At 41.8% G+C, this 27,822-nt stretch overlaps 2 protein-coding genes across 8 annotated transcripts in view; one reads left to right on the top strand and one right to left on the bottom strand.

The window, feature by feature from the left end:
* LOC139541680 (zinc finger and BTB domain-containing protein 11-like) overlaps positions 1-22,907 on the top strand; it is a 36,934-nt gene extending 14,027 nt beyond the window's left edge. For 2 of the 3 annotated variants that reach the window (XM_071346605.1, XM_071346607.1), the window contains 8 exons: positions 452-757; positions 14,956-15,190; positions 15,296-15,463; positions 16,844-16,961; positions 18,117-18,198; positions 19,575-19,651; positions 20,226-20,401; positions 20,732-22,907. In XM_071346605.1, the coding sequence (XP_071202706.1) occupies positions 452-757; positions 14,956-15,190; positions 15,296-15,463; positions 16,844-16,961; positions 18,117-18,198; positions 19,575-19,651; positions 20,226-20,401; positions 20,732-22,125 (2,556 nt within the window). In that variant the 3' untranslated portion in view covers positions 22,126-22,907. The remainder of the gene's footprint in view (positions 1-451; positions 758-14,955; positions 15,191-15,295; positions 15,464-16,843; positions 16,962-18,116; positions 18,199-19,574; positions 19,652-20,225; positions 20,402-20,731) is intronic. The other variant, XM_071346606.1, reaches the window with a different exon arrangement.
* A 902-nt stretch (positions 22,908-23,809) lies between these two features.
* Positions 23,810-27,822, bottom strand: part of LOC139541682 (tumor protein 63-like) — a 208,132-nt gene continuing 204,119 nt past the window's right edge. For all 5 annotated transcript variants that reach the window (XM_071346611.1, XM_071346608.1, XM_071346610.1 and 2 more), the window contains one exon: positions 23,810-27,776. In XM_071346611.1, the coding sequence (XP_071202712.1) occupies positions 27,480-27,776 (297 nt within the window). In that variant the 3' untranslated portion in view covers positions 23,810-27,479. The remainder of the gene's footprint in view (positions 27,777-27,822) is intronic.

The raw sequence follows: 27,822 nt of genomic DNA, 5'->3' as shown, positions 1-27,822 counted from the left end.
TCACATTCTTAAAATAAAGTGGTGATCCTAACTGACCTAAAACAGGGAATTTTTGCTAGGATTAAATGTCAGGAATTGTGAAATACGGAGTTCAAATGTATTCGGCTAAGGTGTATGTAAACTTCCGACTTCAACTGTATCAGATCTTCAACCAAAACGTAATATTAGATAAAGGGAACTTACGTTTACAAATAACACATTGTTATTAATTTATTTAATTAACCAAGTTATGCAACACCCAATTCCACTGTTTGACAACATTATTGTCCCTTATTAATATGCAAAAATAGACAATCAGAAATGGGAAAAATGCTTTTTCACGGCACTGTAGATGAATTAGCGAGGATTTTACATTAGTCTTACAGAGCAGACTAGGAGCTGTGTGTGTGAGAGAGCGCCGTTTCACCCATCCTAACTGTTCTGTAACTCTCCCCCTTTCACCCCTACGAAGAGAGGCGGAGCCGCCAAGAGGCCAGTTAAAGTGATTGAGGCCGCAGCAGCACTGATTGGGATGGAGACTGTTATCCAGACAGACATGGAGGAGAGCGTGTCAGTGGAGGGCGTGGCAGACGGAGCTGAGCCTATCAAAGAGCAGGCTGTGGGGGAGTGGCCAGAGCATGGCCCTGCCCATCCAGATGGAGGGAGTGAGGTGGCGGGAGAACACGCCTGTTCAGAGTGTGGATTGTCGTTTCACCGGCGCTACGCTCTCATCGTGCACACACTCAAACACGAGAAGACCAGAGGATACAACTGTAGTGTACGTACCAACAACACTGTTCTCTAGATGTAGTAGTGTAGTACCAACAACACTGTTCTCTAGATGTAGTAGTGTAGTACCAACAACACTGTTCTCCAGATGTAGTAGTGTAGTACCGACAACACTGTTCTCTAGATGTAGTAGTGTAGTACCGACAACACTGTTCTCTAGATGTAGTAGTGTAGTACCAACAACACTGTTCTCTAGATGTAGTAGTGTAGTACCGACAACACTGTTCTCTAGATGTAGTAGTGTAGTACCGACAACACTGTTCTCTAGATGTAGTAGTGTAGTACCGACAACACTGTTCTCTAGATGTAGTAGTGTAGTACCGACAACACTGTTCTCTAGATGTAGTAGTGTAGTACCAACAACACTGTTCTCTAGATGTAGTAGTGTAGTACCAACAACACTGTTCTCTAGATGTAGTAGTGTAGTACCGACAACACTGTTCTCTAGATGTAGTAGTGTAGTACCGACAACACTGTTCTCTAGATGTAGTAGTGTAGTACCGACAACACTGTTCTCTAGATGTAGTAGTGTAGTACCGACAACACTGTTCTCTAGATGTAGTAGTGTAGTACCGACAACACTGTTCTCTAGATGTAGTAGTGTAGTACCGACAACACTGTTCTCTAGATGTAGTAGTGTAGTACCGACAACACTGTTCTCTAGATGTAGTAGTGTAGTACCGACAACACTGTTCTCTAGATGTAGTAGTGTAGTACCGACAACACTGTTCTCTAGATGTAGTAGTGTAGTACCGACAACACTGTTCTCTAGATGTAGTAGTGTAGTACCGACAACACTGTTCTCTAGATGTAGTAGTGTAGTACCGACAACACTGTTCTCTAGATGTAGTAGTGTAGTACCGACAACACTGTTCTCTAGATGTAGTAGTGTACGTACCAACAACACTGTTCTCTAGATGTAGTAGTGTAGTACCGACAACACTGTTCTCTAGATGTAGTAGTGTACGTACCGTCAACACTGTTCTCTAGATGTAGTAGTGTAGTACCGTCAACACTGTTCTCTAGATGTAGTAGTGTAGTACCGACAACACTGTTCTCTAGATGTAGTAGTGTAGTACCGACAACACTGTTCTCTAGATGTAGTAGTGTAGTACCGTCAACACTGTTCTCTAGATGTAGTAGTGTAGTACCGACAACACTGTTCTCTAGATGTAGTAGTGTAGTACCGACAACACTGTTCTCTAGATGTAGTAGTGTAGTACCAACAACACTGTTCTCTAGATGTAGTAGTGTAGTACCGACAACACTGTTCTCTAGATGTAGTAGTGTAGTACCGTCAACACTGTTCTCTAGATGTAGTAGTGTAGTACCGTCAACACTGTTCTCTAGATGTAGTAGTGTAGTACCGACAACACTGTTCTCTAGATGTAGTAGTGTAGTACCAACAACACTGTTCTCTAGATGTAGTAGTGTAGTACCAACAACACTGTTCTCTAGATGTAGTAGTGTAGTACCAACAACACTGTTCTCTAGATGTAGTAGTGTAGTACCAACAACACTGTTCTCTAGATGTAGTAGTGTAGTACCAACAACACTGTTCTCTAGATGTAGTAGTGTAGTACCAACAACACTGTTCTCTAGATGTAGTAGTGTACGTACCAACAACACTGTTCTCTAGATGTAGTAGTGTAGTACCAACAACACTGTTCTCTAGATGTAGTAGTGTAGTACCGACAACACTGTTCTCTAGATGTAGTAGTGTACGTACCGACAACACTGTTCTCTAGATGTAGTAGTGTACGTACCGACAACACTGTTCTCTAGATGTAGTAGTGTAGTACCGACAACACTGTTCTCTAGATGTAGTAGTGTAGTACCAACAACACTGTTCTCTAGATGTAGTAGTGTACGTACCAACAACACTGTTCTCTAGATGTAGTAGTGTAGTACCGACAACACTGTTCTCTAGATGTAGTAGTGTAGTACCGACAACACTGTTCTCTAGATGTAGTAGTGTAGTACCAACAACACTGTTCTCTAGATGTAGTAGTGTAGTACCGACAACACTGTTCTCTAGATGTAGTAGTGTAGTACCAACAACACTGTTCTCTAGATGTAGTAGTGTAGTACCGTCAACACTGTTCTCTAGATGTAGTAGTGTAGTACCGACAACACTGTTCTCTAGATGTAGTAGTGTAGTACCAACAACACTGTTCTCTAGATGTAGTAGTGTAGTACCGTCAACACTGTTCTCTAGATGTAGTAGTGTAGTACCGTCAACACTGTTCTCTAGATGTAGTAGTGTAGTACCGACAACACTGTTCTCTAGATGTAGTAGTGTAGTACCGACAACACTGTTCTCTAGATGTAGTAGTGTAGTACCAACAACACTGTTCTCTAGATGTAGTAGTGTAGTACCAACAACACTGTTCTCTAGATGTAGTAGTGTAGTACCAACAACACTGTTCTCTAGATGTAGTAGTGTAGTACCAACAACACTGTTCTCTAGATGTAGTAGTGTAGTACCAACAACACTGTTCTCTAGATGTAGTAGTGTACGTACCAACAACACTGTTCTCTAGATGTAGTAGTGTAGTACCGACAACACTGTTCTCTAGATGTAGTAGTGTAGTACCGACAACACTGTTCTCTAGATGTAGTAGTGTAGTACCGACAACACTGTTCTCTAGATGTAGTAGTGTAGTAGTGTACGTACCAACAACACTGTTCTCTAGATGTAGTAGTGTAGTACCGACAACACTGTTCTCTAGATGTAGTAGTGTAGTACCAACAACACTGTTCTCTAGATGTAGTAGTGTACGTACCAACAACACTGTTCTCTAGATGTAGTAGTGTAGTACCAACAACACTGTTCTCTAGATGTAGTAGTGTAGTACCAACAACACTGTTCTCTAGATGTAGTAGTGTAGTACCAACAACACTGTTCTCTAGATGTAGTAGTGTAGTAGTGTACGTACCAACAACACTGTTCTCTAGATGTAGTAGTGTACGTACCAACAACACTGTTCTCTAGATGTAGTAGTGTAGTACCGACAACACTGTTCTCTAGATGTAGTAGTGTAGTACCGACAACACTGTTCTCTAGATGTAGTAGTGTAGTACCGACAACACTGTTCTCTAGATGTAGTAGTGTAGTACCAACAACACTGTTCTCTAGATGTAGTAGTGTAGTACCAACAACACTGTTCTCTAGATGTAGTAGTGTAGTACCGTCAACACTGTTCTCTAGATGTAGTAGTGTAGTAGTGTACGTACCAACAACACTGTTCTCTAGATGTAGTAGTGTAGTACCGACAACACTGTTCTCTAGATGTAGTAGTGTAGTACCAACAACACTGTTCTCTAGATGTAGTAGTGTAGTACCAACAACACTGTTCTCTAGATGTAGTAGTGTAGTACCGTCAACACTGTTCTCTAGATGTAGTAGTGTAGTAGTGTACGTACCAACAACACTGTTCTCTAGATGTAGTAGTGTAGTACCAACAACACTGTTCTCTAGATGTAGTAGTGTAGTACCAACAACACTGTTCTCTAGATGTAGTAGTGTACGTACCAACAACACTGTTCTCTAGATGTAGTAGTGTAGTACCGACAACACTGTTCTCTAGATGTAGTAGTGTAGTACCGACAACACTGTTCTCTAGATGTAGTAGTGTACGTACCAACAACACTGTTCTCTAGATGTAGTAGTGTAGTACCGACAACACTGTTCTCTAGATGTAGTAGTGTAGTACCGACAACACTGTTCTCTAGATGTAGTAGTGTACGTACCAACAACACTGTTCTCTAGATGTAGTAGTGTAGTACCAACAACACTGTTCTCTAGATGTAGTAGTGTAGTACCGACAACACTGTTCTCTAGATGTAGTAGTGTAGTACCGACAACACTGTTCTCTAGATGTAGTAGTGTAGTACCAACAACACTGTTCTCTAGATGTAGTAGTGTAGTACCGACAACACTGTTCTCTAGATGTAGTAGTGTAGTACCGACAACACTGTTCTCTAGATGTAGTAGTGTAGTACCGACAACACTGTTCTCTAGATGTAGTAGTGTAGTACCGACAACACTGTTCTCTAGATGTAGTAGTGTAGTACCAACAACACTGTTCTCTAGATGTAGTAGTGTAGTACCAACAACACTGTTCTCTAGATGTAGTAGTGTAGTACCGACAACACTGTTCTCTAGATGTAGTAGTGTAGTACCATCAACACTGTTCTCTAGATGTAGTAGTGTAGTACCGACAACACTGTTCTCTAGATGTAGTAGTGTAGTACCAACAACACTGTTCTCTAGATGTAGTAGTGTACGTACCGACAACACTGTTCTCTAGATGTAGTAGTGTAGTACCGACAACACTGTTCTCTAGATGTAGTAGTGTAGTACCAACAACACTGTTCTCTAGATGTAGTAGTGTAGTACCAACAACACTGTTCTCTAGATGTAGTAGTGTAGTACCGACAACACTGTTCTCTAGATGTAGTAGTGTAGTACCGACAACACTGTTCTCTAGATGTAGTAGTGTAGTACCAACAACACTGTTCTCTAGATGTAGTAGTGTAGTACCGACAACACTGTTCTCTAGATGTAGTAGTGTACGTAGCAACAACACTGTTCTCTAGATGTAGTAGTGTAGTACCAACAACACTGTTCTCTAGATGTAGTAGTGTAGTACCGACAACACTGTTCTCTAGATGTAGTAGTGTAGTACCGACAACACTGTTCTCTAGATGTAGTAGTGTACGTACCGACAACACTGTTCTCTAGATGTAGTAGTGTAGTACCAACAACACTGTTCTCTAGATGTAGTAGTGTAGTACCAACAACACTGTTCTCTAGATGTAGTAGTGTAGTACCGACAACACTGTTCTCTAGATGTAGTAGTGTAGTACCGACAACACTGTTCTCTAGATGTAGTAGTGTAGTACCAACAACACTGTTCTCTAGATGTAGTAGTGTACGTACCAACAACACTGTTCTCTAGATGTAGTAGTGTAGTACCGACAACACTGTTCTCTAGATGTAGTAGTGTAGTACCGACAACACTGTTCTCTAGATGTAGTAGTGTAGTACCGACAACACTGTTCTCTAGATGTAGTAGTGTACGTACCGACAACACTGTTCTCTAGATGTAGTAGTGTAGTACCAACAACACTGTTCTCTAGATGTAGTAGTGTAGTACCGACAACACTGTTCTCTAGATGTAGTAGTGTAGTACCGACAACACTGTTCTCTAGATGTAGTAGTGTACGTACCGACAACATTGTTCTCTAGATGTAGTAGTGTAGTACCAACAACACTGTTCTCTAGATGTAGTAGTGTAGTACCGACAACACTGTTCTCTAGATGTAGTAGTGTACGTACCAACAACACTGTTCTCTAGATGTAGTAGTGTAGTACCGACAACACTGTTCTCTAGATGTAGTAGTGTAGTACCAACAACACTGTTCTCTAGATGTAGTAGTGTACGTACCAACAACACTGTTCTCTAGATGTAGTAGTGTAGTACCGACAACACTGTTCTCTAGATGTAGTAGTGTAGTACCAACAACACTGTTCTCTAGATGTAGTAGTGTAGTACCGACAACACTGTTCTCTAGATGTAGTAGTGTAGTACCAACAACACTGTTCTCTAGATGTAGTAGTGTAGTACCAACAACACTGTTCTCTAGATGTAGTAGTGTAGTACCGACAACACTGTTCTCTAGATGTAGTAGTGTAGTACCGACAACACTGTTCTCTAGATGTAGTAGTGTACGTACCGACAACACTGTTCTCTAGATGTAGTAGTGTAGTACCAACAACACTGTTCTCTAGATGTAGTAGTGTACGTACCAACAACACTGTTCTCTAGATGTAGTAGTGTACGTACCAACAACACTGTTCTCTAGATGTAGTAGTGTAGTACCGACAACACTGTTCTCTAGATGTAGTAGTGTAGTACCGACAACACTGTTCTCTAGATGTAGTAGTGTAGTACCGACAACACTGTTCTCTAGATGTAGTAGTGTAGTACCGACAACACTGTTCTCTAGATGTAGTAGTGTAGTACCGACAACACTGTTCTCTAGATGTAGTAGTGTAGTACCGACAACACTGTTCTCTAGATGTAGTAGTGTAGTACCAACAACACTGTTCTCTAGATGTAGTAGTGTAGTACCGACAACACTGTTCTCTAGATGTAGTAGTGTAGTACCGACAACACTGTTCTCTAGATGTAGTAGTGTAGTACCGACAACACTGTTCTCTAGATGTAGTAGTGTAGTACCAACAACACTGTTCTCTAGATGTAGTAGTGTAGTACCGACAACACTGTTCTCTAGATGTAGTAGTGTAGTACCGACAACACTGTTCTCTAGATGTAGTAGTGTAGTACCAACAACACTGTTCTCTAGATGTAGTAGTGTAGTACCAACAACACTGTTCTCTAGATGTAGTAGTGTAGTACCGACAACACTGTTCTCTAGATGTAGTAGTGTAGTACCGACAACACTGTTCTCTAGATGTAGTAGTGTAGTACCAACAACACTGTTCTCTAGATGTAGTAGTGTAGTACCAACAACACTGTTCTCTAGATGTAGTAGTGTAGTACCAACAACACTGTTCTCTAGATGTAGTAGTGTAGTACCAACAACACTGTTCTCTAGATGTAGTAGTGTAGTACCGACAACACTGTTCTCTAGATGTAGTAGTGTAGTACCGACAACACTGTTCTCTAGATGTAGTAGTGTAGTACCGACAACACTGTTCTCTAGATGTAGTAGTGTACGTACCAACAACACTGTTCTCTAGATGTAGTAGTGTAGTACCAACAACACTGTTCTCTAGATGTAGTAGTGTAGTACCAACAACACTGTTCTCTAGATGTAGTAGTGTAGTACCAACAACACTGTTCTCTAGATGTAGTAGTGTAGTACCAACAACACTGTTCTCTAGATGTAGTAGTGTAGTACCGACAACACTGTTCTCTAGATGTAGTAGTGTACGTACCAACAACACTGTTCTCTAGATGTAGTAGTGTAGTACCGACAACACTGTTCTCTAGATGTAGTAGTGTAGTACCGACAACACTGTTCTCTAGATGTAGTAGTGTAGTACCGACAACACTGTTCTCTAGATGTAGTAGTGTACGTACCAACAACACTGTTCTCTAGATGTAGTAGTGTAGTAGTGTACGTACCAACAACACTGTTCTCTAGATGTAGTAGTGTAGTACCAACAACACTGTTCTCTAGATGTAGTAGTGTAGTACCAACAACACTGTTCTCTAGATGTAGTAGTGTAGTAGTGTAGTACCAACAACACTGTTCTCTAGATGTAGTAGTGTAGTACCAACAACACTGTTCTCTAGATGTAGTAGTGTACGTACCAACAACACTGTTCTCTAGATGTAGTAGTGTACGTACCAACAACACTGTTCTCTAGATGTAGTAGTGTAGTACCGACAACACTGTTCTCTAGATGTAGTAGTGTAGTACCAACAACACTGTTCTCTAGATGTAGTAGTGTAGTACCGACAACACTGTTCTCTAGATGTAGTAGTGTAGTACCGACAACACTGTTCTCTAGATGTAGTAGTGTACGTACCAACAACACTGTTCTCTAGATGTAGTAGTGTACGTACCAACAACACTGTTCTCTAGATGTAGTAGTGTAGTACCGACAACACTGTTCTCTAGATGTAGTAGTGTACGTACCGACAACACTGTTCTCTAGATGTAGTAGTGTAGTACCGACAACACTGTTCTCTAGATGTAGTAGTGTAGTACCGACAACACTGTTCTCTAGATGTAGTAGTGTACGTACCAACAACACTGTTCTCTAGATGTAGTAGTGTAGTACCGACAACACTGTTCTCTAGATGTAGTAGTGTAGTACCGACAACACTGTTCTCTAGATGTAGTAGTGTAGTACCGACAACACTGTTCTCTAGATGTAGTAGTGTAGTACCGACAACACTGTTCTCTAGATGTAGTAGTGTAGTACCGACAACACTGTTCTCTAGATGTAGTAGTGTAGTACCAACAACACTGTTCTCTAGATGTAGTAGTGTAGTACCAACAACACTGTTCTCTAGATGTAGTAGTGTACGTACCAACAACACTGTTCTCTAGATGTAGTAGTGTAGTACCGACAACACTGTTCTCTAGATGTAGTAGTGTACGTACCGACAACACTGTTCTCTAGATGTAGTAGTGTAGTACCATCAACACTGTTCTCTAGATGTAGTAGTGTAGTACCGACAACACTGTTCTCTAGATGTAGTAGTGTAGTACCGACAACACTGTTCTCTAGATGTAGTAGTGTACGTACCGACAACACTGTTCTCTAGATGTAGTAGTGTAGTACCGACAACACTGTTCTCTAGATGTAGTAGTGTAGTACCAACAACACTGTTCTCTAGATGTAGTAGTGTAGTACCAACAACACTGTTCTCTAGATGTAGTAGTGTACGTACCAACAACACTGTTCTCTAGATGTAGTAGTGTAGTACCGACAACACTGTTCTCTAGATGTAGTAGTGTAGTACCGACAACACTGTTCTCTAGATGTAGTAGTGTACGTACCGACAACACTGTTCTCTAGATGTAGTAGTGTAGTACCGACAACACTGTTCTCTAGATGTAGTAGTGTAGTACCGACAACACTGTTCTCTAGATGTAGTAGTGTAGTACCAACAACACTGTTCTCTAGATGTAGTAGTGTAGTACCGACAACACTGTTCTCTAGATGTAGTAGTGTAGTACCGACAACACTGTTCTCTAGATGTAGTAGTGTACGTACCAACAACACTGTTCTCTAGATGTAGTAGTGTAGTACCGACAACACTGTTCTCTAGATGTAGTAGTGTAGTACCGACAACACTGTTCTCTAGATGTAGTAGTGTAGTACCGACAACACTGTTCTCTAGATGTAGTAGTGTACGTACCGACAACACTGTTCTCTAGATGTAGTAGTGTACGTACCATCAACACTGTTCTCTAGATGTAGTAGTGTACGTACCGACAATACTGTTCTCCAGATGTAGTAGTGTACGTACCAACAACACTGTTCTCTAGATGTAGTAGTGTACGTACCATCAACACTGTTCTCTAGATGTAGTAGTGTACGTACCGACAATACTGTTCTCTAGATGTAGTAGTGTACGTACCAACAACACTGTTCTCTAGATGTAGTAGTGTAGTACCGACAACACTGTTCTCTAGATGTAGTAGTGTAGTACCAACAACACTGTTCTCTAGATGTAGTAGTGTAGTACCGACAACACTGTTCTCTAGATGTAGTAGTGTAGTACCGACAACACTGTTCTCTAGATGTAGTAGTGTAGTACCAACAACACTGTTCTCTAGATGTAGTAGTGTACGTACCAACAACACTGTTCTCTAGATGTAGTAGTGTAGTACCGACAACACTGTTCTCTAGATGTAGTAGTGTAGTACCGACAACACTGTTCTCTAGATGTAGTAGTGTACGTACCAACAACACTGTTCTCTAGATGTAGTAGTGTACGTACCAACAACACTGTTCTCTAGATGTAGTAGTGTAGTACCGACAACACTGTTCTCTAGATGTAGTAGTGTACGTACCAACAACACTGTTCTCTAGATGTAGTAGTGTACGTACCAACAACACTGTTCTCTAGATGTAGTAGTGTAGTACCAACAACACTGTTCTCTAGATGTAGTAGTGTAGTACCAACAACACTGTTCTCTAGATGTAGTAGTGTAGTACCAACAACACTGTTCTCTAGATGTAGTAGTGTACGTACCAACAACACTGTTCTCTAGATGTAGTAGTGTAGTACCAACAACACTGTTCTCTAGATGTAGTAGTGTAGTACCAACAACACTGTTCTCTAGATGTAGTAGTGTAGTACCAACAACACTGTTCTCTAGATGTAGTAGTGTACGTAGCAACAACACTGTTCTCTAGATGTAGTAGTGTAGTACCAACAACACTGTTCTCTAGATGTAGTAGTGTAGTACCGACAACACTGTTCTCTAGATGTAGTAGTGTAGTACCGACAACACTGTTCTCTAGATGTAGTAGTGTACGTACCAACAACACTGTTCTCTAGATGTAGTAGTGTAGTACCGACAACACTGTTCTCTAGATGTAGTAGTGTAGTACCAACAACACTGTTCTCTAGATGTAGTAGTGTAGTACCGACAACACTGTTCTCTAGATGTAGTAGTGTACGTACCGACAACACTGTTCTCTAGATGTAGTAGTGTAGTACCGACAACACTGTTCTCTAGATGTAGTAGTGTAGTACCGACAACACTGTTCTCTAGATGTAGTAGTGTAGTAGTGTACGTACCAACAACACTGTTCTCTAGATGTAGTAGTGTACGTACCAACAACACTGTTCTCTAGATGTAGTAGTGTAGTACCGACAACACTGTTCTCTAGATGTAGTAGTGTAGTACCAACAACACTGTTCTCTAGATGTAGTAGTGTAGTACCGACAACACTGTTCTCTAGATGTAGTAGTGTAGTACCGACAACACTGTTCTCTAGATGTAGTAGTGTAGTACCGACAACACTGTTCTCTAGATGTAGTAGTGTAGTACCGACAACACTGTTCTCTAGATGTAGTAGTGTAGTACCGACAACACTGTTCTCTAGATGTAGTAGTGTAGTACCAACAACACTGTTCTCTAGATGTAGTAGTGTACGTACCGACAACACTGTTCTCTAGATGTAGTAGTGTAGTACCAACAACACTGTTCTCTAGATGTAGTAGTGTAGTACCGACAACACTGTTCTCTAGATGTAGTAGTGTAGTACCGACAACACTGTTCTCTAGATGTAGTAGTGTAGTACCGACAACACTGTTCTCTAGATGTAGTAGTGTAGTACCGACAACACTGTTCTCTAGATGTAGTAGTGTAGTACCGACAACACTGTTCTCTAGATGTAGTAGTGTAGTACCGACAACACTGTTCTCTAGATGTAGTAGTGTAGTACCGACAACACTGTTCTCTAGATGTAGTAGTGTAGTACCGACAACACTGTTCTCTAGATGTAGTAGTGTAGTACCGTCAACACTGTTCTCTAGATGTAGTAGTGTACGTACCGACAACACTGTTCTCTAGATGTAGTAGTGTAGTACCAACAACACTGTTCTCTAGATGTAGTAGTGTAGTACCAACAACACTGTTCTCTAGATGTAGTAGTGTAGTACCGTCAACACTGTTCTCTAGATGTAGTAGTGTAGTACCGACAACACTGTTCTCTAGATGTAGTAGTGTAGTACCGACAACACTGTTCTCTAGATGTAGTAGTGTAGTACCGACAACACTGTTCTCTAGATGTAGTAGTGTAGTACCAACAACACTGTTCTCTAGATGTAGTAGTGTACGTACCAACAACACTGTTCTCTAGATGTAGTAGTGTAGTACCAACAACACTGTTCTCTAGATGTAGTAGTGTAGTACCAACAACACTGTTCTCTAGATGTAGTAGTGTAGTACCAACAACACTGTTCTCTAGATGTAGTAGTGTAGTACCGTCAACACTGTTCTCTAGATGTAGTAGTGTACGTACCGACAACACTGTTCTCTAGATGTAGTAGTGTAGTACCGACAACACTGTTCTCTAGATGTAGTAGTGTAGTACCGTCAACACTGTTCTCTAGATGTAGTAGTGTAGTACCAACAACACTGTTCTCTAGATGTAGTAGTGTAGTACCAACAACACTGTTCTCTAGATGTAGTAGTGTACGTACCGACAACACTGTTCTCTAGATGTAGTAGTGTAGTAGTGTAGTACCAACAACACTGTTCTCTAGATGTAGTAGTGTAGTACCGTCAACACTGTTCTCTAGATGTAGTAGTGTAGTACCGACAACACTGTTCTCTAGATGTAGTAGTGTAGTACCGACAACACTGTTCTCTAGATGTAGTAGTGTAGTACCGACAACACTGTTCTCTAGATGTAGTAGTGTACGTACCAACAACACTGTTCTCTAGATGTAGTAGTGTAGTACCAACAACACTGTTCTCTAGATGTAGTAGTGTAGTACCGACAACACTGTTCTCTAGATGTAGTAGTGTAGTACCGACAACACTGTTCTCTAGATGTAGTTGTGTAGTACCAACAACACTGTTCTCTAGATGTAGTAGTGTACGTACCAACAACACTGTTCTCTAGATGTAGTACCGACAACACTGTTCTCTAGATGTAGTAGTGTAGTACCAACAACACTGTTCTCTAGATGTAGTAGTGTAGTACCAACAACACTGTTCTCTAGATGTAGTAGTGTAGTACCAACAACACTGTTCTCTAGATGTAGTAGTGTAGTACCGACAACACTGTTCTCTAGATGTAGTAGTGTACGTACCAACAACACTGTTCTCTAGATGTAGTAGTGTAGTACCGACAACACTGTTCTCTAGATGTAGTAGTGTAGTACCAACAACACTGTTCTCTAGATGTAGTAGTGTAGTACCAACAACACTGTTCTCTAGATGTAGTAGTGTAGTACCGACAACACTGTTCTCTAGATGTAGTAGTGTACGTACCAACAACACTGTTCTCTAGATGTAGTAGTGTAGTACCGACAACACTGTTCTCTAGATGTAGTAGTGTAGTACCGACAACACTGTTCTCTAGATGTAGTAGTGTAGTACCGACAACACTGTTCTCTAGATGTAGTAGTGTAGTACCGACAACACTGTTCTCTAGATGTAGTAGTGTAGTACCGACAACACTGTTCTCTAGATGTAGTAGTGTAGTACCAACAACACTGTTCTCTAGATGTAGTAGTGTAGTACCAACAACACTGTTCTCTAGACGTAGTAGTGTAGTAGTGTAGTACCAACAACACTGTTCTCTAGATGTAGTAGTGTAGTACCAACAACACTGTTCTCTAGATGTAGTAGTGTACGTACCGACAACACTGTTCTCTAGATGTAGTAGTGTAGTACCGACAACACTGTTCTCTAGATGTAGTAGTGTAGTACCGACAACACTGTTCTCTAGATGTAGTAGTGTACGTACCAACAACACTGTTCTCTAGATGTAGTAGTGTAGTACCGACAACACTGTTCTCTAGATGTAGTAGTGTAGTACCGACAACACTGTTCTCTAGATGTAGTAGTGTAGTACCGACAACACTGTTCTCTAGATGTAGTAGTGTAGTACCGACAACACTGTTCTCTAGATGTAGTAGTGTAGTACCGACAACACTGTTCTCTAGATGTAGTAGTGTAGGGACCAACAACACTGTTCTCTAGATGTAGTAGTGGGAGTACCGACAACACTGTTCTCTAGATGTAGTAGTGTAGTACCGACAACACTGTTCTCTAGATGTAGTAGTGTAGTACCGACAACACTGTTCTCTAGATGTAGTAGTGTAGTACCAACAACACTGTTCTCTAGATGTAGTAGTGTAGTACCGACAACACTGTTCTCTAGATGTAGTAGTGTAGTACCGACAACACTGTTCTCTAGATGTAGTAGTGTAGTACCAACAACACTGTTCTCTAGATGTAGTAGTGTAGTACCAACAACACTGTTCTCTAGATGTAGTAGTGTAGTACCGACAACACTGTTCTCTAGATGTAGTAGTGTAGTACCGACAACACTGTTCTCTAGATGTAGTAGTGTAGTACCAACAACACTGTTCTCTAGATGTAGTAGTGTAGTACCAACAACACTGTTCTCTAGATGTAGTAGTGTAGTACCAACAACACTGTTCTCTAGATGTAGTAGTGTAGTACCAACAACACTGTTCTCTAGATGTAGTAGTGTAGTACCGACAACACTGTTCTCTAGATGTAGTAGTGTAGTACCGACAACACTGTTCTCTAGATGTAGTAGTGTAGTACCGACAACACTGTTCTCTAGATGTAGTAGTGTACGTACCAACAACACTGTTCTCTAGATGTAGTAGTGTAGTACCAACAACACTGTTCTCTAGATGTAGTAGTGTAGTACCGACAACACTGTTCTCTAGATGTAGTAGTGTAGTACCGACAACACTGTTCTCTAGATGTAGTAGTGTAGTACCAACAACACTGTTCTCTAGATGTAGTAGTGTAGTACCAACAACACTGTTCTCTAGATGTAGTAGTGTAGTACCGACAACGTACCGACAACTCTGTCTCTCTCTCCTCTCTCTCTCTCTCTCTCTCTCTCTCTCTCTCCCTCTCTCCCCCTCTCCCTCTCCCTCTCCCTCTCCCTCTCTCTCTCCGGTCTAGTTATGTAACAAGGAGTTCCAGTACGCTGCCTCTCTGAGGGCCCATCTGACCCGACACAAGCACCAGAAGAGTCAGAGGCCCACCCTGGTCAGGGTCCCCCAGCCCCACGGTGAAGAGGGCCTCGAGGGGGACATCAGGGCCAAGGGACGTACCAAGAGAGAGTTTGTCTGTGACATCTGTGGAAAGACTCTTCCTAAGCTCTACTCTCTGAGGATCCATATGCTCAACCACACGGGTCAGTCAATTTCCCCCTTTTTGTGCACCAAGGTGGTGCACAAAAAGAAGGTGGTCTTCTCTTCCATCCTCCTCTTCCTCATTGTTCTAATGATTATTTCCACAGGGGTGCGGCCCCACTCCTGCAGGGTCTGTGGGAAGACCTTTGCTCATAAACACAGCCTGAAGATGCACAGAGGTCTTCATGACGCTGTTAAACAGTTCCACTGTCTGCTCTGTGACAAGTCCTTCGCCAGTAAGAGAAGTCTGGAGGAACACACCAGTATTCACACAGGTACAATACAACATTATCCTCAGACACCAGTATTCACACAGGTACAATACAACATTATCCTCAGACACCAGTATTCACACAGGTACAATACAACATTATCCTCAGACACCAGTATTCACACAGGCACAATACAACATTATCCTCAGACACCAGTATTCACACAGGCACAATACAACATTATTCTCAGACACCAGTATTCACACAGGTACAATACAACATTATCCTCAGACACCAGTATTCACACAGGCACAATACAACATTATCCTCAGACACATCCCTCGTCACACTTCTGAGCCAAGTGAAGCTGATCAAATCAGAGCTGCCAAAACGGCCTGGCAAGGCATCCACCATGGTTGTTAGAAAAGGACAGTGTTTGGTGTTTTGGTAGAAAACGCTGTCTCAGGCACCTCTCCAGAATCTACCGTAGGTGTTATTGGGTTGAGATCTGGTGACTGAGATACACACACACCCTTTGACCCCTCCCTATGCTCCTTTCAGACCCCTCTTTCAGAGTCACCGAGATCTCTTCTTCTACCCATCGTAGCCTAAACAATGGGCAACTGGGCATTTTTATACATGACCCTAAGCATGATGGGATGCTTAATTAACAAAGAAACCACACCTGTTGAAAGCACCTGCTTTCAATATACTTTTGTATCCCTCATTTACTCAAGTGGTTCCTTTTATTTTGGCAGTAACCGGTAGTTTGATTCAGAATCTTCTGGTAATATCTCTGTTTAATGTCTTCCAGGTGGATCTAGGTATCTCTGGTAATATAATATCTCTGTTAAATGTCTTCCAGGTGAATCTAAGTATCTCTGTTAAATGTCTTCCAGGTGAATCTAAGTATCTCTGTTAAATGTCTTCCAGGTGAATCTAAGTATCTCTGTTTAATGTCTTCCAGGTGAATCTAAGTATCTCTGTTAAATGTCTTCCAGGTGAATCTAAGTATCTCTGTTAAATGTCTTCCAGGTGAATCTAAGTATCTCTGTTAAATGTCTTCCAGGTGAATCTAAGTATCTCTGTTAAATGTCTTCTAGGTGAATCTAAGTATCTCTGTTAAATGTCTTCTAGGTGAATCTAAGTATCTCTGTTAAATGTCTTCTAGGTGAATCTAAGTATCTCTGTTAAATGTCTTCTAGGTGAATCTAAGTATCTCTGTTAAATGTCTTCTAGGTGAATCTACGTATCTCTGTTAAATGTCTTCTAGGTGAATCTAAGTATCTCTGTTAAATGTCTTCCAGGTGAATCTAAGTATCTCTGTTAAATGTCTTCCAGGTGAATCTAAGTATCTCTGTTAAATGTCTTCCAGGTGAATCTAAGTATCTCTGTTAAATGTCTTCCAGGTGAATCTAAGTATCTCTGTTAAATGTCTTCCAGGTGAATCTAAGTATCTCTGTACCCAGTGTGGGAGGTCGTTCCACCGAGCCTCCGGGTTGAGTAAACACTTAAAGAGACACCAGCCCAGACCGGACGTACGAGGGTTCCCCTGTAGTCAGTAAGGACCTGCTTCTCTCTTAAACACTCTCTGATTCTGTAGCTGTGTGTGCAGTGTTTCCCCTATATTCATTTATTTAAAAAATGTAAATATTTAAAATAATTTTTAAGGATGGTAAAATGTTTTCAGTGTAAACTTAAACGACTTTAACTAGATATCAAATATGTAGAAAATATCATGCAGATTTATATATTTTTAAATAGATAATGTTTGAGAACTAAAAACCACCAAAATAAAAACTAGACATTCGGGGAGAATCTAAAATTCCCAAAATGTCAAGGAATGTGGCCACCATTTTGATTTTATAATGTTTGAGTCACTCAGATAGCATAAGCCATGACAAAATGTGTAGAATTGCAGGAAATTAGGTATTAAACAGCAACATTTTGTCTCTGTGGCCAAGAGGAGGGCCTCTAAAATGTAGGTTGGCGACAACGCCATTGTCCACGCCCCGTAAACCACTGCCCCCTCCCACGCTAACTTTGCCACCGCTGCTGAAAAAAGTCCTAGGGGAAACACTGTGTGTGTGTGATGACGTGCCCGTCCTGACTGTGCAGTGTCTCTTTGTGCAGTTTATGTGTGTGTGTTTGTCATGCATTCGTGCACATGCTCTGTTCTACCCATCATGTCTGTATCCCTCCGCCAGCTGTGATAAGAGTTTCAGTATGTGATGTAGTACCTGTCCTGACTGGTCTGTATCCCTCCGCCAGCTGGGATAAGAGTTTCAGTATGTGATGTAGTGCCTGTCCTGACTGGTCTGTATCCCTCCGCCAGCTGGGATAAGAGTTTCAGTATGTGATGTAGTACCTGTCCTGACTGGTCTGTATCCCTCCGCCAGCTGGGATAAGAGTTTCAGTATGTGATGTAGTGCCTGTCCTGACTGGTCTGTATCCCTCCGCCAGCTGGGATAAGAGTTTCAGTATGTGATGTAGTGCCTGTCCTGACTGGTCTGTATCCCTCCAGCTGTGATAAGAGTTTCAGTATGTGATGTAGTACCTGTCCTGACTGGTCTGTATCCCTCCTCCAGCTGTGATAAGAGTTTCAGTATGTGATGTAGTACCTGTCCTGACTGGTCTGTATCCCTCCTCCAGCTGGGATAAGAGTTTCAGTATGTGATGTAGTGCCTGTCCTGACTGGTCTGTATCCCTCCTCCAGCTGTGATAAGAGTTTCTTTGAGGCCAAAGACCTGCAGCAGCACATGAACAAACACCTGGGACTCAAACCCTTCCAGTGTCAGGTGGGGAATAATCATTATTAGGATATTACATTATGTTATTATGTTATTAGATTATGTTATTAGATTACATTATGTTATTACATTATGTTATGTTATTAGATTAGATTATGTTATTAGATTATGTTATTACATTACGTTATGTTATTATGTTATGTTATTAGATTACATTATGTTATTACGTTATGTTATTAGATTATGTTATTAGATTATGTTATTAGATTATGTTATGTTATTAGATTACATTATGTTATTAGATTACATTATGTTATTACGTTATGTTATTAGATTATGTTATTAGATTATGTTATTAGATTATGTTATGTTATTAGATTATGTTATTATGTTATGTTATTAGATTACATTATGTTATTAGATTACATTATGTTATTAGATTACGTTATGTTATTAGATTACGTTATGTTATTAGATTATGTTATGTTATTAGATTACATTATGTTATTACATTATGTTATTAGATTACATTATGTTATTACATTATGTTGTTTATGTTATGTTATGTTATTAGATTACATTATGTTATGTTATTAGATTATGTTATGTTATTAGATTATGTTATTAGATTATGTTATTAGATTAGATGTTATTATGTTATGTTATTACATTATGTTATTTTATTACATTATGTTATTTTATTACATTATGTTATTACATTATGTTATTAGATTATGTTATTAGATTAGATGTTATTATGTTATGTTATTACATTATGTTATTAGATTATGTTATTAGATTATGTTATGTTATTACATTATGTTATTAGATTATGTTATTAGATTATGTTATGTTATTACATTGTTATTTTATTATGTTATTATATTTTATTATGTTATTAGATGTTATGGTATTAGACTGTGTTATTAGATTAGACTGTGTTATTAGATGTTATGGTATTAGACTGTTATTAGATTAGACTGTGTTATTAGATTAGACTGTTATTAGATTAGACTGTTATTAGATTAGACTGTTATTAGATTAGACTGTTATTAGATTAGACTGTTATTAGATTAGACTGTTATTAGATTAGACTGTTATTAGATTAGACTGTTATTAGATTAGACTGTTATTAGATTAGACTGTTGTTAGATTAGACTGTTGTTAGATTAGACTGTTATTAGATTAGACTGTTGTTAGATTAGACTGTTGTTAGATTAGACTGTTGTTAGATTAGACTGTTGTTAGATTAGACTGTTGTTAGATTAGACTGTTGTTAGATTAGACTGTTGTTAGATTAGACTGTTGTTAGATTAGACTGTTGTTAGATTAGACTGTTATTAGATGATGTTATATTAGATTGTTATCATGAGGTTCTATCATATCGTGAGGTGATAATGTGATAACGTTCTGTATTGTATCAGATCTGTGGGAAGTCTTACAGCTGGAAGAAGGACTGGTACTCCCATGTCAAGTCCCACAGCGTGGCAGAGCCTTACAGGTGAGTCTCCACTAATGCGTTCACAGCTTTGACCTAGTCTATAGTCAAAATGTGAGAGAGACAGTCTTCTCTGTCAAATGAGTGAGGCAGGCCGGTTAAAGCACTTTGACACCTGTTGATGTAAATACGGGTTTTGTAGATGGTATTTGATGATGCTTCTCTGTCCTGTAGGTGTAATGTCTGTGGCTTCTCTGTCCTGTAGGTGTAATGTCTGTGGCTTCTCTGTCCTGTAGGTGTAATGTCTGTGGCTTCTCTGTCCTGTAGGTGTAATGTCTGTGGCTTCTCTGTCCTGTAGGTGTAATGTCTGTGGCTTCTCTGTCCTGTAGGTGTAATGTCTGTGGCTTCTCTGTCCTGTAGGTGTAATGTCTGTGGCTTCTCTGTCCTGTAGGTGTAATGTCTGTGGCTTCTCTGTCCTGTAGGTGTAATGTCTGTGGCTTCTCTGTCCTGTAGGTGTAATGTCTGTGGCTTCTCTGTCCTGTAGGTGTAATGTCTGTGGCTTCTCTGTCCTGTAGGTGTAATGTCTGTGGCTTCTCTGTCCTGTAGGTGTAATGTCTGTGGCTTCTCTGTCCTGTAGGTGTAATGTCTGTGGTAAGGAGTTCTTTGAAAAGGCTCTGTTCAGGAGACACGTGAAGAAGGCCACGCACGGCAAGAAGGGCAGAGTAAAGCAGAACCTAGAGAGAGAGTGTGAACACTGTGGCAGGAAGTTCACCCAGCTCAGAGAGTACAGACGACACATGAACAACCACCAGGGTGAGACACACACACACACACACACAAAGCCACACTCTGTCATTCTTCAACCTAATGGCAGCCCTGCCACTTGGTTTGCTATAAACCTGAGGGATGGGGGCTGGAGAAATGTAACCAATCCCGAGACGGAGCCGTCTATGCTGACGGTCAATGAGAGGAACATCTCAAACAACACTGTTCAACTGGGTCTTAATGTTGTCTCCGTCTGAAAAAGTCACTGGTCATATAGAGGTGTGTTGATTGGCTGGCTGGAGGATAAGGAAGTCTATAGGATTACAACGTAGTGCTGTGTGTTTCCCCCGTCTTCTAACACGCGTCCTCTTCTCTCAGGAGTCAAACCCTTCGAGTGCCTGACGTGCGGCGTAGCCTGGGCCGACGCCCGCTCTCTGAAGAGACACGTACGTACCCACACCGGCGAGCGCCCGTACGTGTGTCCCGAGTGCCAGGAGGCCCACATCGATGCCCGCTCCCTACGGAAGCACATGGCCAAGTACCACGGCGACCTCCTGCCGGGGAAGATCATGCTGGAGAAAGATACGCTACAGTTCCACAACCAGGGTACTCAGGTCGAACACGCCGTCTCCATCCTGGCGTCCGATCTCCCCCCCGAGCTCCGGCCCGTCCAGCCGCCGCCGGCCGAGGAGATCGAGACGGTGCTGATCACGGAGGAGACTGTGGAGGCGGTAGAAGCGGTTCAGGCCGTTCAGGGTGACGGGGTCGCGACCTTGTCGGACCAGAGTATCATGCAAGTGGTGAACTATGTGCTGTCCCAGCACAGTGTGCTGCCTGGGGGGGTGAAGATGGAGGGAGATGAATGGCAGGAGGTTATACAGACCGTGGAGCAGCAGGAGGTTATACAGACCGTGGAGCAGCAGGAGGTAATACAGACCATGGAGCAGCAGGAGGTAATACAGACCATGGAGCAGCAGGAGGGAGATGAAGGGCAGGAGGTAATACAGACCATGGAGCAGCAGGAGGGAGAGGAAGGGCAGGAGGTTATACAGACCTTGGAGCAGCAGGAGGTAATACAGACCGTGGAGCAGCAGGAGGTTACACAGACCGTGGAGCAGCAGGAGGTTACACAGACCGTGGAGCAGCAGGAGGTTACACAGACCTTGGAGCAGCAGGAGGTTACACAGACCTTGGAGCAGCAGGAGGTTACACAGACCGTGGAGCAGCAGGAGGTTACACAGACCGTGGAGCAGCAGGAGGTTACACAGACCGTGGAGCAGCAGGAGGTTACACAGACCGTGGAGCAGCAGGAGGTTACACAGACCTTGGAGCAGCAGGAGGTTACACAGACCTTGGAGCAGCAGGAGGTAACACAGACCTTGGAGCAGCAGGAGGTAACACAGACCTTGGAGCAGCAGGAGGTAACACAGACCTTGGAGCAGCAGGAGGTAACACAGACCTTGGAGCAGCAGGAGGTAACACAGACCTTGGAGCAGCAGGAGGTTACACAGACCGTGGAGCAGCAGGAGGTTACACAGACCGTGGAGCAGCAGGAGGTTACACAGACCGTGGAGCAGCAGGAGGTTACACAGACCGTGGAGCAGCAGGAGGTTACACAGACCGTGGAGCAGCAGGAGGTTACACAGACCGTGGAGCAGCAGGAGGTTACACAGACCGTGGAGCAGCAGGAGATTACACAGACCGTGGAGCAGCAGGAGGTTACACAGACCGTGGAGCAGCAGGAGGTTACACAGACTGTGGAGCAGTCTTAACACTACACAGCTAATTAAAATGACCAACTCATCATGAAGCTTTGATCATTTGAATCAGATGTGTAGTGCTAGGCCAAAAACCAAACATGCCCCCCCCCCCCCCTTTTTGGCACATTTGCTACAGCCATTTCCTGCAATCTAGAGCAAAAAAAAAGGTCTTGTATGATAAATAAAGTTAATAAAAAATAATTTGTTTTCTTATTTTATTTTATTTTACGTAGTGGCGCTGCTAGTCCACAAGGTGGCACTGCGCCCCCTCTTCCATTCTTTGAGGAGATCCCTGTAGTATCCCTGAATGAGATGGTCCGGTGACTAGGGCCGTGTGGTTACTCTATCCTCTGTGTAGAGTACATTACTGTCGACCAGGGACCCATTGGGCTCTGACTGGGCCACTATGTACGGGGGGGTAAGGGGCCATTTGAGAGGCACCCCGGGAACGGTAAACATAACCCCGGGTGGAGTGACCGGTAGACTGCTTCCTCGTCCAAGATGGGACTGTGTGGAGTAACAGGTCATCTGGGGTTCAGCACGACACAAAAGGAAACTCATCTGTGTTGTTATTGGACAGATTGAGGTACTGCCTGGCTGTTTTCGTCCTGTTGACCAGCCCCCCTTGCTCTGCCTCAACCCAGAGACCATCCTTCTCTCTACAGTGGGACCGAAAGTACGATGTTGACTTTACTTTTGACTATGTACATTGAAATGAACTGAGGTTTGACTTTCTGTTCAATCTTGTGTATAATGTGTAAAATAGCGACAATCATTAAAATATTCTGACGTAATAATCTAGGTTAATTTACTTGCGTTCATGAAGTTACCCGATTTGTTGAATCTCAGGAGAGATGTTTGTTTTGTAGAATTCTAAAAGAGTCCAGTTGAATCCAGACTCATTCACTGTTTCCTTCTGGACTTGTTTTCTTTCTCACGTCGTATCACCTGTTTCTAGCCTTGTTTTAAACCAGCCTGATCTGCCAGCTCACGTTCTGTTTAGTTCAATCTGGTTTCACAACACCTAAGTTCTTCCCTTCTTTTTTCCTTGTGTTGGTTAGAGTTCTGTTGGGACTTTACAAATTACCTCGACTAACCTGTACCCGTTGACTTGGTACCCGTACCCCCGTCTATATAGCCTCGTTATTGTCATGTCATTTTATAACATTTTATTTTTTTATTTTATTTTATTTGGTAAATATTTTCTTAACTCTATTTCTTGAACTGCATTGTTGGTTAAAGCCTTTGTAAGTCAGCATTTCACGGTAAGGTCTACACCTGTTTTGTATTCTGCGCATTTGACAAATACGATTTAGATTTGATTTGTGAACCTCCCTTCCTACTGGCCGCAGGTTTTCCTTGTTGTGTTGGTTACGGAGCTCTGTTGTGAAACCCCGCCGCCTAAAGCGAAACGTTATACCACCTGTTGCTCGTTAGGGTTGGTCTCTTCTGCTTTTCTCTCAAACACGGAGGCCCACATAGTGTACACACTGACTAAGTACCGCCACGAGGTTTACCAAACAAAAACATTCCATATGAATACATGAAGGATTATTCTGATCATTATATCTTGTTTTTTGTCACCTGCTCTTTCTGAAATGTTCGTGTGTTTTTGTTTGTTGTTTGAGTCGTTTCTTCTTTTCCCATTTTTAGTGATTGTTGACAATATAAACATCTATACAAACTCCCAACAACATTTGATAACTTGATAACTAGGCAGTATTTTTTATTTTTTGGGTTTATATCAAAATAAGTACATTGCAATATATTTACAAGACATTGTAGAAAAAAAATAAGGAACTGCAGATTAGATGGTTCTAGTTTCTGCTTTCACTGTTACCGACAACAACATACTAGGGTCATGTTTCTCTAACATCTCAATGACGTACCATTTTTATAGAAGTGTGTTTTATGACAACACTACTCAGACCGTGTGTATTAGCACAATGACAACAATGACTTGTGAGAGGACCAGATTTATTCATTTTAATGAATACAAAATAAACCTAACTCCTTTTACTGTTCTGGTTTTTAACCACAAACTATTCTTTTAAAATCCTTTCTGTTTTCAGTCATTTACCTTTTTTGGGGAAAATACTTTGCATGTAGCGTTTTAGAAAATAACTACACAAAGGTGTGTGTGTGTGTTTGTATATACAATGATCTCAATAGGTTTGGCCATCTATCAAGTTAAACCGTAACAAATAATTACGTTTAGAAAATGTGGTTCCACAAAAATAATCCATCCATATTACAACGGAGAAATATAGGCCAGAAATGTTCTCAACAGACCCCCAACAAAACACACAGACTGTACACCAGGTTACATATAGGAGGCAGAACAAGCAGGCAATGTGTGTTCCAAATGGCGCCTTATTCCCTATATAGTGCACTACTTTTGAGCAGAACCCCCTGGTCGAGTAGTGCGTAGGGTGCCATTTGGGGCACAAACAATACGAAAGGTGTACACCATCACAAGCGGTCACGTTTATTGATAACCACCATCACAATCGGTCACGTCTATTGATAACCACCATCACAAGCGGTCACGTTTATTGATAACCACCATCACAAGCGGTCACGTTTATTGATAACCACCATCACAATCGGTCACGTCTATTGATAACCACCATCACAATCGGTCACGTCTATTGATAACCACCATCACAAGTGGTCACGTTTATTGATAACCACCATCACAAGCGGTCACGTTTATTGATAACCACCATCACAATCGGTCACGTCTATTGATAACCACCATCACAATCGGTCACGTCTATTGATAACCACCATCACAATCGGTCACGTCTATTGATAATCACAATCGGTCACGTTTATTGATAACCACCATCACAATCGGTCACGTCTATTGATAACCACCATCACAATCGGTCACGTTTATTGATAACCACCATCACAATCGGTCACGTTTATTGATAACCACCATCACAAGCGGTCACGTCTATTGATAACCACCATCACAATCGGTCACGTTTATTGATAACCACCATCACAATCGGTCACGTCTATTGATAACCACCATCACAAGCGGTCACGTTTATTGATAACCACCATCACAAGCGGTCACGTCTATTGATAACCACCATCACAATCGGTCACGTCTATTGATAACCACCATCACAAGCGGTCACGTTTATTGATAACCACCATCACAATCGGTCACGTCTATTGATAACCACCATCACAATCGGTCACGTTTATTGATAACCACCATCACAATCGGTCACGTTTATTGATAACCACCATCACAATCGGTCACGTCTATTGATAACCACCATCACAATCGGTCACGTCTATTGATAATCACAATCGGTCACGTTTATTGATAACCACCATCACAATCGGTCACGTCTATTGATAACCACCATCACAATCGGTCACGTTTATTGATAACCACCATCACAATCGGTCACGTTTATTGATAACCACCATCACAAGCGGTCACGTCTATTGATAACCACCATCACAATCGGTCACGTTTATTGATAACCACCATCACAATCGGTCACGTCTATTGATAACCACCATCACAATCGGTCACGTCTATTGATAACCACCATCACAATCGGTCACGTCTATTGATAACCACCATCACAAGCGGTCACGTCTATTGATAACCACCATCACAAGCGGTCACGTCTATTGATAACCACCATCACAATCGGTCACGTCTATTGATAACCACCATCACAATCGGTCACGTCTATTGATAACCACCATCACAAGCGGTCACGTCTATTGATAACCACCATCACAATCGGTCACGTCTATTGATAACCACCATCACAATCGGTCACGTTTATTGATAACCACCATCACAATCGGTCACGTCTATTGATAACCACCATCACAATCGGTCACGTTTATTGATAACCACCATCACAATCGGTCATGTTTATTGATAACCACCATCACAATCGGTCACGTTTATTGATAACCACCATCACAATCGGTCACGTCTATTGATAACCACCATCACAACATCAGGGGCTATGAGCATATTGAGTTTCTTGTTCGTTTCAGTTACTGAGTAATGACTAACGTAAATACTTCAGGTACAACGGTTTGTGTGATGATGCATTATTCTCGTTCACGTAGAAATACATTAGGTACTTATAAACACGATGGCTAACACTAGGGTTAACATTCCCAGGTTTCCTGGACATCACGGGAGGCACAGTAGAAAGCCATTACAGCATGTCGTTAACACTTCTCTCTGACAGGAAGTCAAAAATATGTATCTTGGAAGTGTATACAATCAGGTCAAAACAGTGTTGTGAACTAAAGATAACAGGCAGCCATAACAGTCCAGTATTGAGCAGCAGAGATAGGGGATTCAACCCGACGTGTTGTATAGAGCGGCATAGTACACGTTGACTTTTAAAGGCTCTTTAGGGTTGTCACTAGTTACCACAGCCACAAAGTCAAAATGGCTATATCGTAAAAATTCATGAAAACAAAAATGTGATTTTTAATCTTAAGGTTGGGCATAATGTCTAGGTTAAAAATCAGATTTTAAGAAGATAAATTATAGAAATAGGCAAGGGTTTCGCCATAATTATGATTTGGTGGCTATGGTAACTAGTGACGACCGTAATTTAGGTTCGAGCAGACGTTAATATATGACTCCATTTTGACATGTATTTAGCAGCGTTTGGTGCAGTACCAATATGGCCACTAGATGCCGCCACTCGCCTGTTTTAAAGTGAGGTTCTTCTAGGTTTACCAGGTGAGTCAACAGCAAGACTGAAACACTGACATAAATACACGTCTTAACGTCAGGATGAATCTTGGCTGTCTAGTGTCCTGCTCTATAACGCGCCTTGGATTGAATCTCAGCCAACAACAACGACAACAACAAAACCCCCCAAAAGTTTCCTCAAGTCATGCGTTAACATTGGAATGGATAATGAACACTATAAAACAATATCAAAGCAATCACAAAAGCATTTCTTAAGTGCTTTTGTCTCAAGAAATTTGATAAAAAATAAAGAATATAGCTGTTTTCTCTCATCTAGCTGGCAGCTAATGAATGCTTAAAAAAAAATAAGTGCATGTGACTAGGAGAGTGGGATAGTACTGTGATAGGAGAGTGGGTTGGTCAACAGGTGTATGACATATGAAGGGGGACCGAGCCAGGGGCTTCAATCCAAGGTGCATTGCTGAGAAGAGTACTGCACTCTACTTTTTTTTTTTTAAAGCTAATATATGCTTGAGCTGACATCCACAGCGTTTGTAAAAAGCGATCTCTGTGAATGTCAGGGAAATGGCCTTTTATAGACCCATTGTTGCAGTGTGCTTTTAAAAATCGATTTAGATTGAAATTCCGGGCCAGAGTGTGTCCTCTATTCACCCTCCTCTTTGATGCGTTGCTGCTTGTTGCGTCGGGAGTCCAGGTCGAAGGAGAAGTCGGACCAGTCGTCGCGAGGAGGGAAGGAGATGGTCTGGCGCAGGGTGAAGCGCACGGCGTCGATGACCCGCTCGCCGCGGGCCTCGGAGGACCCTACGCTGACGGTGGAGGCGCCGCCGGAGGTACGCAGGATGTGGGGAGGAGGGGAGAACTCCATGCTCTGCCGGTGCTCCATGATGCCCTTCCAGATGACGTGCTGGAACTCCTGCGGGATCTTCAGCCGGGACAGGTCCTGTGGACGGGGACGACATCACACACTGGGGGTTAGTCTCTTTAGT

Source organism: Salvelinus alpinus, chromosome 16 (assembly GCF_045679555.1).
Source record: "Salvelinus alpinus chromosome 16, SLU_Salpinus.1, whole genome shotgun sequence".
NCBI classification, from domain to species: domain Eukaryota; kingdom Metazoa; phylum Chordata; class Actinopteri; order Salmoniformes; family Salmonidae; genus Salvelinus; species Salvelinus alpinus.
The sequence above is the reverse complement of the archived record's forward strand: the minus strand, read 5'-3'. Positions and strand labels throughout refer to the sequence as shown.